The sequence below is a fragment of the Siniperca chuatsi genome, linkage group LG20 (assembly GCF_020085105.1).
Source record: "Siniperca chuatsi isolate FFG_IHB_CAS linkage group LG20, ASM2008510v1, whole genome shotgun sequence".
Lineage (NCBI taxonomy): Eukaryota > Metazoa > Chordata > Actinopteri > Centrarchiformes > Sinipercidae > Siniperca > Siniperca chuatsi.
In genome coordinates, this window is record NC_058061.1 from 20,376,544 (window position 1) to 20,390,302 (window position 13,759).

A 13,759-nucleotide genomic window follows, 5' to 3' on the forward strand; every position below is an offset into this window, starting at 1 on the left:
CAAGCAATCCCTAAGTGAAGCATCTTTAACAGCCCTGAACTACTTGCAGGGGTTCTGCACTTAATCTGGTTTATTATTTTTTCCAGCCTCAGCGCATCTAATCCCAGCAAAATTAGTGGTGGCCAACGTGGTCTAGACTGGAAAAAGGATTGAAATATTATAGACCAAACATTATTTCAACACAAATGGTGAAGTTAACACAAAAAATAATTCATTTATTAATGTATTTATGTGTGTGCTGTAGGGACGGGAAATCGCAGTACAATGTGTGTACATGTGCAGTTTTTGCCACCCCTCAGTATTTTCCGACTTGACTGTTGAATGACAAGCGCAACAGGTCACAAAGCAGTGTGTTAATAATTTATGTCATGTCGTAACAGGTTGTGAAAGCTTTCAGATAGACCTGTGCACATGGGATTTTCCATTGGTATGTTATGAGCTTAGATTGATCTTGTTCCCTCTGGCTGCTGTATGTAAAATACCTCATCCCCTATATAACCAGCTCTTCACTCAGCCAGGCGACCAGTTGGCTTTCACGTTGGTGTGATCAGTAAGTCAGTTCTTATGCTGAGATGACGTCTTAGGTCTCGTCCTTTTGACTCCTCTCTATAGGAGAGGTCAGCTTCTGTACATGTCACTGTAGGAACTTGAATGAACAGTCGCAATTCAGGATGTGACATTCACGGCTGTGGGAATTCATGACTGTGCCAGGTTAATTAACAGAGCTGTTCACTATACCAGCCATCATATTCAGACTTGGCTTGGATATAGGGCAGGATATCATTTAAAAAAAATCTGTACCAAAACACTATATACAATACAAATAAAATACAATACAAATACTGATTTTAGATCAGGAGATATCTACTCAAAGAAAAAATAAACAAGCTGACCAAGCATTTGATGCTAAGGATCAGGGGATATTTGTATTTTATTTTGATAATGGTTTATATAGGTAAAAGTTAAACTTTTAAAATAAACGTTATTGAAGCAAGTATACACCAAGTAACCAACAATTGCATACCTTGTGTGTGTGTGTGTGTAGGGTGATTTATAAAACAAAAAAGATAAATAATTACATTACATTACTTACAATCTTACAGGTGTTTTTATATATATATATATATATATATATATATATATATATATATATATATATATATATATATATATATATATATATATGCTTGACATAAATAATCAGCTCCGAAAAGTCTGGCTTGTAAATGATGAAGTTGGTGAAAATAACAATTGAATTGCTCAAGTAAAACTGAGACCAAGAATTTCTGTCACATTCAGTGACTGCGTTTGATCCACAGTGCTAAACACTCTTCGCTGTGGTGTGGCACTGAACTTCTCAGAGGTCATTTGCTGATCGAAAGTGTCAGCGTGTCCCCAACACCAAAGCAACTGCCTACTCAATGGAGACAAATAAGTAGCAGGGCACAGACTCAGTTACTAAGCTGCTCATTCGGGGGACAAGTCACTCTAGAAGCAAAGAAGCAGATTAATCTTAGCAAACAAATACATTGTTTGAGCCAAGTCCTGCTTTTCGCTGCCCCAAGCCCAGAGGAATATGTCCTCTTAGTAGTTTTTCTCAGCAGAGGAGAGGAAAAGGCAAGGCAGGAAATTCTTTGGGAAAACAGCACTTCCCTCAGTTCTTTTGTCCAGTCGGGGTTGTCTGCTGTCCTTCAAAAGCCCACTCGCATATAATGCCAGCTGATTGATCATCATGGATCATTAACATGAAATCTATTAGAGTATTGGTATATGGTAACATACTGTAGCATAGCCTCAAATAACATGGCCTAAGGATTAGCAGCATGACTGAAGTTTTTAGCCATGCTACCAACGTCGCTCTAGGGATGGCAAAGTCGTTTGGTCGGTCAGTCCAGCACTTTGGGAATGAAATATCTCAGTAACTTTTGGGTTGATTGCCATGAAGTTTTGTACAGACATTCGTGGTCTCCAGTGGATGAATCCTCCAGACTTTGGCGGTCTCCTGGCTTTTAATCTAGCACCACCATGAGGTTGACATTTGTGGTTTTTAGTGAAGTATCTAAATAACTATTAGCGGGATTGTCATGACATTTGCTACAGGTATCCATGGTGACCAGAGGATGAACCCTCATGACTTTGGTGATCCCCTCTTGCACCCCCAGCAGGTCAAAAGTTTCACTTATCCAGTGAAATATCTCAATATCTGCTGGATGAATTGGTACGGAATTTTGTACAGACAGATGCGGTTCCCATATGAGTCCTAATGACTAGGTAACATCCATATTATTAACCATATTCTTATAATGGAGGAATCCTACTCGGCTCACTGCAGTAGTTCTTGGGCAGTTTATTGCATCTGATGATGACCGAGGCCTTACACACCCCAGTTTTCCCAAATTCCCCAGTAGCAACCCACAGCCAAAAAGACTAAAAGGAGTTGATTTCACTCTCTGTCAATTGAGTGCCAATACAGTGGAGCCCTGTCTGTGTGGGTGTGCACGCACTTGCGCTGGAGCCACATGTGTTTGTGTGTGTGTGTTGGCACTCAGGGACAAAGGGCGCATTATACATGTAGCGTAGTGGGAAGAGTGCACGTTAAAACGCTGGAACACTCATTCTCTGGAGCGTTGTCATATGCACAAGCCTCCTTCCTTGGTCATCTGATGAGCAGCAGGGTGAGAGAGGAAGATGTTGGGAGTTGTTCTAATGAATGTGCTGATACAGTAGGAGGGGGTGTCGGCATGTGTCATCTATACAGTTTGCTAGTCTTTAGAAGTGTTAATTAGCGTAAATCTAAGTAGAATCCTCATCTTCAAATTCTTTTCCTGTCAACAGTTTAAAATGATCAGAAGTAAGGCCAGTAACTATTTAGCTTGTCTTGTTGTAGTTATGTACAATTGCAGATTAGTGGGCACCCCCCACTATGAACCCTCCCGTCTGTAGTCTAGCCCATTGCTATGTTAATGCTCTTAGTAGATTTACATGGGAAATGCTGCATTACTGCCAATACCACAGTTCTTAAGATGCTCCCTGAGCTTTCCAGACCCCACTGGGCCCTCCTTAAGTCTCTCACCCTCAAGCCCCAAATACCCCCTCAACCCCTTGTAGGTGAGAGAAAAAAGTGCACATTGCAGCCATTCATACAAACTAACTCAAATTTCATAGTAAGGCAAAATCTATTCACTTCTTTGTAGTTGTTAGAGGCCACTTGATAAAGAGGACATTCAAAGATGATTAGTGGCAAATCAATTGCTCACTGAAATAGTTTTGAGAGCCTAAAGACAGAAAAACATCTCAGCCCATCAATGAATGAATTGTGTTTGGGGGAAAAAAGAAGAATAAAAACAGGCTTTGTTTTGAATCTTGAAGAATCACCTTTGTTAGACACCTCCAGACTCAATGTGACGTGCGTATAAAGAAGAGGCTGCTTGTAACAGGGCGCTCAGGTGATCCTCATCTCCTCGCAGATGACATCCACCCCAAGCCCCGGGCTTATCCCCAGTGAGCGCCCACATCACAAGACTGCGTGGTTACAGGCATGGCAAAGTCTTTGCCTGTCGCTAGACACCTGACTCAGCTGATCAGCCGAGGTATCGATAGATGGGCTCCCGATAACAAAACCAACCTACCAAGAGAGCAACAAAAACACGTATAATTCTTATTACTAGAACTCCAGTCTGTAGCCGTTCATATTTACTTCTCAAAACAGTTTGAATTTTAATGCTAATGTCAGACTTCCGCTGTTCAAAAAGTCAGCTGATGAATATGTCGGTGCACTGTCATATCTGGAAAAATGGGGCGTGTATCTTAATGTTTTACTTTAACATTGCGTTGGTTATGAGATAGTCCATCATTATTAAGTTCTGCTGCAAGTGCATAGTATGTGAAATGAGATTCACGGCATCTTATTCTGTATATTTTGAGTTAGGTTGCAACTACTGGTTATTTTCATTATCAGTTAATCTACTGATTATTTTCCAGGTCTATAAAATATTATCTAAATAATAATAATATAAATAATCTAAATAATATATAATATTAATATTTAAGATGCAGGAACTAGTGAATTTTTGACATTTTTAGCCATGCTAGCAGTAAAGCTTTATGGATGGCAATGTCATTTGGATCGGTATCGGTGCTGATACTGACCTTTTTATTAAGCAGAAATGGTATCAGCCATGATGTGACCAATCCACATTAAATACAGTGTTTCTGTCAGTGTCATAAAATGTAGTGTTCCCGTTACCAGTTACATTCATTCATTCGCGGTGGGCTGCTGACTTTTTAGTACCACAGCATCCAGCTACATACAATTGGCCTTACATGGACGAATAAAGAGTTTTATGCAGTGAGATATATACGGATTTTACATCTGGGAAAAAGAGAGCACTGGTATCAGAGAGGTACTCGGTATCCAGAGACATCCTGAGTTGACATATAGGTCTTGGGAAAGAAAGGTTGGATCGGTGCATCCCTGGTTGGTCAGTCCACCACTTTGGTCCAGAGTTAAATATCTCAACAACTATTGGATGGATTGCCATGAAATTTGGTGCAGACATTAATCTTCCCCTCAGGATTCACTGTATTAACTTTGGTGATCCCCTGACTTTTTGTCTAGTGCCATCATCAGGTCAACATTTCAGTTTTTACAATACTTTAGTTTATGACCAAATAATTAGGTCGGTGAATATGGTAAAAATCATACCGGCTAAACATCAGCAGGTTACCATTGTCAGCCTATTAGCATGCTCACATTAGCATTTAGCTGAGCTAACAGAGCTGCTAGCATGGCTGTAGACTCTTGGTGTATTTTATGGACCAAATGATTAATCAATGAATCGAGAAAATCATTAGCAGATTCATTGCTAACGGAAAAAAGTAATTAGTTGCAGCTCCCTGTTAACTGCAACTGTTAACACTATTCTAAAAGTCAACTGTTAAATATGTTGATTTAGTCATATCTTTGGAATGTGGCATATGCTGTGCATCTCTGCATGCTTCATTTCCCCATTGAGTAGAGCTTTATAACACATTTTCATTCTTTTGCATCCATATGTACTACTGCAACTGTAGTTTGATTCACACCTTAATTCTTTCAGATTTTGTTTAGTATGCTTCGCCAGTGTTTTCAGGTTATTTTAATATCACATTTACTTCGTTCTCGTTTTTCTAAACTTTATCTTGTTTGTCTGTCCCTTCAGAGACCCACTTCCCGTCACAGCTCATTAAAGTTTCATCCAGTCTAATCTATTCACAAACAAAGTGTAAATTTGCCATCAGGGAGCAGTGGCTGACCCAGCGTTAAATGGATTTGATTTGGGCAGAATGGTCTGTTAGTGGCTGGAGACAGTTTGGGAAGCTGGGTTGAAGCCCCAAGTGTTTCTGTCTCTGACCCTGACCACTGATATCCGGTTGCCTTGTTGGCATCAGTAAAGTAACAGATTATGAATATTATTTTTACCCTCATAATCATGTATTGTGCATGTTGGTGTTCAGAGTGCACCTACTTGCCTGTGTGATAGTTAATCCAGTTTCTCCTGATATGAAAACAATTCTTAGTCCAACATCCCCTAAGAGAAGAACTGAGGTTAGTGACAACAGCTGCTGTGAAGATTGAAAAAACAACTTTGACACTGATATTGACTATTACTAACTTGCCCAGGAAACTGTGTGTGTACATAAGCACACACACGCACACACACAAAGGCTGTAGCTGTAGCCGTTAGGTTGGGTTTTTTTCGGTGTGGAAGCTGGCGCTGCGCACCTGTTGTGCGGAGAGGTTAGATGACTTTCACAATGGACAGAAGACAGATATTTTCCACTGGTATCAACACTGTTAGCATGAGCAGATTGTCATCTCACACACAAACGCACACAAATGCAGGATTTAGTCCACAACATCTTAATTTGAGCCCTAACTCTTTTTTCATGCACACTCAAAGGCTTTGATGGCATAGATGGTGATGATGATCGTGTGGGCAGATGTCAGACTGGCTAAGAGGAGCTGACTCACATGCATGTGTGACATTTCTGTCTCCTGTTGCTGCCATAAACAAATCATCTCATCAATCCGTCACCGGGTGTTTCACAAGTTTACAGTACTCATCTTTATTTCAGGGCTTTGATAATAAATTCTCTGTTTCTTTCCCTCTATTTCCTGTCATGTCTTTTTCTCCAGAGGTACATTGTCTTTGAAGACTCCCAGGATGGCGAGAAGAAGGATCTCCAGTGTCGACTGGTGATGTTGGAGTCACACACACGTCAGCTAGAGCTAAAGACTAAAAACTATGCAGATCAGAGTAAGTCCATTGCATTGTACATCTGTCACAGATCCAGCTTTTACTGTACTGGCTCTATTACTGGAAAGTCTAACACACACACACACACACACACACACACAGGCCAGATACCCTGTGAGCAGCATCGACAGTTTGCAGGTCTTGTGACTGTTTGTTAGCCTAATGTGCCAGCGGGCAGATGGACTCCCGTGCCCTTAGTGAATGAAGGCCATTAGAAACATACTATGAGTGTTTGCCTGCCGAGTCTGCTAAATGAGCTGTAATAGAATAGACCAAACATGTTCCAAGCCCAGAAAGGTTCAGCGTGGAGTGCAGGAGGATTGTAGGGAGCTAAGGCTTTGACCTGCTTGTAATTTTTATCTAGAAAACAACTTTTTTTAGTAGCATTCATCTATGTTTCTAGATAAAAAAAGAAGCATTAATGTAAAAAGTAACTGATCATCATGTTTTTTCAGTGTCTCAGAGTGTGGTGGTCTCTGCAGGGCATCAAAAGAAACCCTCATGTTGTGTGCGTGACTGCACTGTTGACAGTGCGTGTGACTGCTTGTTTGTTCCACCGCAAGCACCGTAACATACGCCTCGTTCATGCTAAGAGAACATTTAAGAGCTCTCAGCAAATTTCGTTTTATTTCTTTCGATGTGACAGTTCTCCTTTTTCTGTTTGTGAGTTTCATTTGTCTGTAATTATGTTTGTGGACTGAATTGGCAGCAGTGTGACTAATCTGTGTATGGTCACGATGGTGGAACGCCCCAGGACACTTTGATGAATGCAAACACCCTGTCAAGTTCATTTTCTGTTTAGTGATGTTATTATATGTTCCGCTTCATTACTTTCTCTTTTAATCTTTAATGTCATTTTGCCTTTTTTGGATGACTTACAACATGGAATGACACAATTCAGGGTCATGGGCGGTCGTGAAAAGCGACTCGAACTTGGGACTAGAGCTGAAACGATTAGTCGATTAAATGGTCAGTCAGTCTACAGAAAAATAATCAGCAACTATTTTGACAGTCAGTTCATTGTTTGTCATTTATCAAGCGAAAACAGTTTCTCAGGTTTCAGCTTGTCAAATGGGAAAATGGAGGGATTTGCTGCTTCTCCTTGTCATGTATCACAGTAAACTGAATATCTTTGGGTGTTGGACATTTGGTCAGACAAAACAAGACATTTGAAGATGTCACCTTGGGCTCTGGGACGTTTTCTGACATTTTATAAACATAATGATTAATTGATTAATCAAAAAAATAATCGCCAGATTAATCATTAATGAAAATAGTCATTAGTTGCAGCCCTACTTGGGACTTCACGGCTACAAGGTATGCGTGAGTCTTAGACCAGAGGGCACCAGGACACCCCAGGTCAGTACAGTTCAGGAGGTGTCTTATTGTTTTGCCATCCATGTTGCTGAATTGTGAAAGGCAAATAAAAAATTGCATCTAAGGAATTCTGAAACAAACTCAGATGAACAGAAATACTGCCCATCAAACTACTGTTCAGTTCTGTTGAATCACACACCCTAACGATCACTTGTTTACCTCAAATTATTGCTTAAATCTAAATATTTTAGGTAATTTTTACTTGGATCTTGATGAGAAGATCAGTTCTTTCAATAAGACATATTCAGACTTTTCATGTGGGGCTTTCCTTTAGGATCACTTCCTTTTACACACCTCTGTATCTGATCTGGGTTATTTCTGCTCCACACTTTAACCACTAGTTCCTCTATCAGCCCTCTCATAACCACACTGAATCACAGTTTACATCATTCTTTGCAGCTGCTGTCTGAACTGTTGCTCTTCATTGGTCACGTAGGTGTTGAATTTTTTCTAAATTCTATACTTGAGCCTTGTTGAACACCCGATAAAAAGGCCATTTCTGACTTGAAACCTGCACTGCAAAGCATGAAGTACGACAGGTCCTGTGAATGTGTTGTCTCAACTCTCAGCAGATGCTCAGTGCATAGCCACTTGTACGGATTTGCTCTGTCCACCTTGTGAGAGGGCATTTTGCTTGGCTGACATCTGAAAACACACACATCAAGACTGTCGGGCTGTTTTGATTACAAACACCTTAGAGCCGCACAAAATGGATTACCATTACTGCTGACTGGATTTGACTAAGGCTGATGGTTGCTCTATAGATAAGTGGGTGGATTGTTTATAACCAGTTTTTTTCCCCTTTTAGTTAGATAGTAAACATGAAAGTATACAGTATGTGTGTAATTTTTTCACTCCGGTCTAAAGTTTTAAAGGAGACAGTGTCATTTCTATTCTTCAGCTTTAGGTTACTTGGACTTTTATTATTACCAACCACATACATTACAATGTAGCAATGTCATGAACTTTTTAGACCTGCCAAGAGATGCTGTGTCATTTTGCATAGATTTAGATGTTGTGATATCATTATTGTTGTCAAAAGCTGTTGATGAAGTTGAGTGTTTGATTGAAATTTTAAAATGGGCTGAAACATTAATACTGATAAGAGTTTGATTTCATAGCGGAGTCAGTGATTCAGAGAGGTGAAATACTCCTATCAAGGCTTTCTGCTTGGTGTAGCTCAGGAGGGCTTTGTTGATGCATGGTGTCCCTCTTCTGGCTCTGAGATGGTATTGCAGCAACTACTCTTACTACCACATTAAGAAAAATTACATGATACAAATACTTGATTTCCCTCTGGGCAAATCATTTGTCAGTGGAACAGTTTGATTCATGTTTTTTCAAAGAATTTATGAAATGACATTAGTTAAGTCATATAGAACAATTTGCATTTCGAAACAAAGCTCCTTGTTGTTATCAGTAAATCTTGCTGCAGTCCTGTGGCTTGTTTTGTCATGTGTACTTTGAGTAATTGTTTCTCTCTTTCATCCAGTTAGCAGATTGGAGGAGAGAGAAGCAGAGCTAAAGAAGGAGTATAATGCCCTTCATCAGAGACACACCGAGGTAAGCCGGAGTGGGATACAAATATGCATGTTTGGTTAAGTTCATCACAACATTGTTCATCTATGCTTGTGCTTACACAGCAGGGCTCAACACTAACTTTTAAAATCAGCTTTTGGTTGCCGAACTGAAAATTTGGTTGCATAGTATCTTAATTACTTAAAATATAAGGTGACTAAAACGGCAGTTATAAAAGAATGTTTAAAAGCTTTATTGCAGTAACTGAACAAAATTCTTTGTAGTTTGTGTTTTATCTGAGACTTTACAGAATTAGAATTTTAAGTGTTATCAGTTAACGTGTCCACCCTCAATTCCTGGTAAACAAAAAACCAGCAGTGCAGCTGTTGTCATGCTCTTCACAGATCCCTCAAAAATGAATCCAATTTGCACATTTGTTTGTGATGTTGACGGGTTAGTTGAACTTTTCACCCCACAGTCAAACAACTTAATTTGCTTCGCCATTGTCTCTAAAACAGATGCCTGTGCACACGCGAGTAAACGCACGAACACACAAGCAGCGTTTTCGGCTTCTGGTTCCGACTGTAACAGCAATATTTAAATATCACTAATGCAACAAATATTAAAAATGTATTTATTTTGGGGTGCACGTTTTGCTGTTTGCTGTCCCTATTTTTTATATGTTAAAAAGTGCCAAGAATTGGTTGCCAATGGCAACCTGGCAACCGTTACTGTCGAGCCCTGCACAGTTATGCATACATTACTGTAGACCTACTATACCTACTGAGTTCTGTGGCTAAATTGGGAGATGTTAGTGCAGCATTCACAAATCTCCTCTGTAATGCCATATAGTGGGCGGAAGGACGTCGGCCCTGGAGGAACTTAACTGTGCACAGTTTATCACCTGTTAACTGTGATTGTGGCCACGTAATGCTAATGAGCTTTTCAAAAACGTATAAAGAGGAAACAATGTATGTATAAATGTGTAATGAGTCATTGGTGCCACCCTACTTAACATACATTATTTGTAGAAAAATGATAAAATAATACAAAGGGGTGAACAATAAATCCAATAAAGGGTGAGCAAAACAGTGAGTGACAATAACAGGTTGAGGAAAGAGAGCATTTTACAGCTGACCTGTGAGTGACAGAAAAACAAAGGTAGTTAAAAAAAATGGAATAGAGCAGGATAGTTGAAGATGATTAAAACATGAAGTATCCAAACATGAATTATGTTTCTGCTGAGCCTTTGGTCCGCCTTGGTCTGTTGTTCATTATGCATCACTAACAGATGCCCCAGTGTCCAAACAAACCTCTCAAGCTTCAGCAGCCCACTGCTGATCTGAATAATGTTGAATAGAGAAGATGAAAGTCTGATAAAAGCTGTCACCAACACACTGTTGGTACATGTACATCATTTATTGTGAGTCTGACTGTCACAGCTGTGCCTGGACACAATATACTTCATATGTGAGTGACCATAGTAATGAAGATGGTAAGAGTTCTCGCGACCATTTACAATCAGACATACTGTAGTTTTGTAGCCACCGAGTCGCTTCATTTCTTTCTGAATCCCTTTTAGAAGTACAGGCTGTTTGGAGGGTCTAATACGTAAAATGCCAGAGTAGATTGTAATACAGCATACAAAACATGTAAACATGGACTGTTTGCTAATTCCTCTCTGTGTGTTATATACCTTCCAGATGATCCACAGCTACATGGAGCACCTGGAGCGAACTAAACACCAGCATGCAGTGACGCCAGCAGAGCCCTCAGATACAGGCACAGGCACATCCGCCAGGACACGGTGAGACAACCCAACCACACCAGTTCTTTCCTCACTTCATACTGTGTGTGTTCATTCTGAATTCAACACAGTCATTACACTCACGATCAGCAGAATTTATAGCTCAATATAAATTGGATTTCAAGATTTGACAGGATGGACGCTTGCAGTGTTTTATGTAATCGTCTGCTGTATGTGAGTGATTCTCCAGGTCCGCAACACTGTATTGGAGCAGTTTTAAGCACTGCAAGCTCTACTCCAACACACCTATATCTTCCCTACGGGTAAGAGGCAGAAATAGGTCAGAGAACCTGTCTCAGCAGAGAAATTGAGCAGAGAAAGAATGCAGGAAAAGGATAAGAACTTGAAAGTAGCTTCAGTTAAATGCAAAAAAGAGAAGTGTGCAAAATGAAGATGTTTGTAGGTAAATGAATGATAAATTAAGACAAAGAGATGATTTTGGCATGAAGACAAAGTATGAAAGGGAGTTATTATTAAACTGGACAATCCGGAAGTCATTCTCAATTGAGAATGACTTCCGGATGGGAGCCGAAACGTCTTGATTCTGAAAACAGTGTCCAGATGACTACGACTGAAACCTTTTCTACGATAGAACACTCCTAGACGAATGAGGGACTACACCGTATTAAACTGGACACTAACTGTGGGACAGATAGAGGATGCTGAGGATGTTGTGTAAATCAGGGCTGTAGGCTGGCAGTTGTCAGAGTAATCTACTTCAGTGGGATGATGAGCTTTGTGGTTGATTGCTCACTTGCAGAGCAGATTATGCTGCAGGGAATCAGGACGCCTCTTGGTGGCCTCCCTCACTAGCGCCCTTCTAACACAGAGAAGGGCCTGCTAGGCAGATTTACAGCTGTGTCAGATTTATGTGAGGGGTTTTCAGTATCTTGGGCATTTCCTTGTATCTTTCCTCTGAGTGGTTCTTTTCAATAATTTTAACAGCCTTTTTTGGGGGGAATATGTGTCTTCATGATGTAATTATTCAACCACGCTAGCAGCACGGCTCTAGGGATGGCAATGTTGGGCTGTTGGTCATTTGGTCAGTCCACCACTTTGGTCCAGACTGAAATATTTGAAGGTAATAATTGAGGTTGATATTTTTGGTTCACAGTGAAAAGTCTCGACAATGACTGGATTGCCATAAAATAATACTGATATTCATGTGCTCCACAGAAAAAAATTGTAATAACTTTGGTCATTGTTTGACTCTAGCGCCATCATCAGGTCAACCTCACAGAACCGTTAGGATGGCTGTAAAAAAGTGATAGTGATAGATACAGGTGTATTCAACTTAATATCACTTGCCATATCTTGTGAAGAAATAGGTGTATGATACATTTTCTTTGACATGTGTGTCACTACATACTAATTACATTCACTGTGATTCACTGTTGTAAAACTATGAAACATGAAAAAGTCCAAGAGGTATGAATAGTGTTTAATAGATACTTTAATGTGCCATGGACTGTATCTGTGCATTCAGGTAGCCCCCTGTATTCCCTAGCCCTTCAGTATCCCTCCAGTTAATGCAGAGACACGGCCAACCTCCCTCCCTCACACACACTTTTTGATCAGTCTCCCCATTTTGCAGCCAATAAGCTGCAGCCTGAGAAGAGGCATATGGAACGAGCTGCCTCAACATCCAAAAGAGAGGGGGAGACGGAGAGAGACAGAGAGGGAGGGGTGGTGGGTGCTGTCAGAGTGAGAGAGGGAGAGCGTTCGAGTGTTCTAGACTGCACAGCGGCAGCCGCGTTGCATCTCGGCAGAGGAGAGGCGTAAAGGAGGAAGGAGAACAGAATCACCTGCCAGAGGAAGACACCAGAGGAGAGGAGCTGCTGCTGCTACCAGCCTCTCCCTGCTCTCCTGTGTGTGCTGCTGCTTAAGCCACCAGGATTACTGCTGTTGTGACTGCTGCTGGCAGATTGTTCTGCCTCTGACCTGCTCCCGCTCTCTGTCTGCCTCACAACCGAGCTGCAGTATACAGAGCCCACTGCTCTACTGCTGACTCCCAGCTAGAAGGATACAGCATTTTTGACCTCAGCTGTAGATGTACTTACAGTGGTCTATGTCCAGTCAGAGGTGTCGAGGTGAATTTGGTGCTTCAGTGACCCCCACCTCATCTGCTTACATCGTCTGTGCCCCCCAACCTCCTCGTCCTCGTTGAGGCACTGGGCCATGATCTGGGGGGGCCATGAGCCCCGGGTGTATGCTGCTGTTTGTTTTTGGCTTTGTAGGAGGAGCGGTGGTCATCAACTCTGCTGTTCTGGTCTCTCTGTCAGTGCTGCTGCTGGTTCACTACTCTGTCTCTACCGGCGGCTTACCTGCCCTGCCTTCCTTACCCTCCTTACCCAGACCAAGCAGGTATAAAGTGTATGTGTGTATGTTATGTTATCTAAATTTATCTTCCCTCTTGTAGTTTGTGTCTTTTGTAGCCACTGCCAGTTTGTAGCCATGCAGTCGCAGTGTTGCTGCCATGTGGGTGTGTAGTCAGACAGTATGAGACTGCACGCTAAAAGTAGGTCAAGAGAGAGATGGGAAAAATGGCAGAGTCATATCTGGAAGACTACAGCACCTTTAGATATTTCCATTTCACCAGAGTTTATAGCTGTTTATAATTATTCTCAAATTTTAGTAGTGGAGGACTGATAGTGAGCATGTGATTTTTCCTCACCCCTCAGTTCAAATAACAAAAGGCAGCATTGGTCACTATCAGTGGCCTGCATGTGACCTCTTCCTCTCAATATGGTGGTGTGTC

General features: G+C 41.1%; 1 protein-coding gene across 8 annotated transcripts in view; it reads left to right on the plus strand.

Moving 5' to 3' along the window:
• The window catches only part of spag9b (sperm associated antigen 9b), a 39,016-nt gene that overhangs the window by 3,775 nt on the left and 21,482 nt on the right, over positions 1 to 13,759 (plus strand). For 6 of the 8 annotated variants that reach the window (XM_044178142.1, XM_044178148.1, XM_044178145.1 and 3 more), the window contains exons 2-4: positions 6,179 to 6,299; positions 9,169 to 9,239; positions 10,898 to 11,001. In XM_044178142.1, coding sequence (XP_044034077.1) covers positions 6,179 to 6,299; positions 9,169 to 9,239; positions 10,898 to 11,001 — 296 coding nt within the window. Of the gene's footprint in view, positions 1 to 6,178; positions 6,300 to 9,168; positions 9,240 to 10,897; positions 11,002 to 12,748; positions 13,366 to 13,759 lie in introns of those variants that run through there. The other 2 variants (XM_044178147.1, XM_044178150.1) reach the window with 2 other exon arrangements.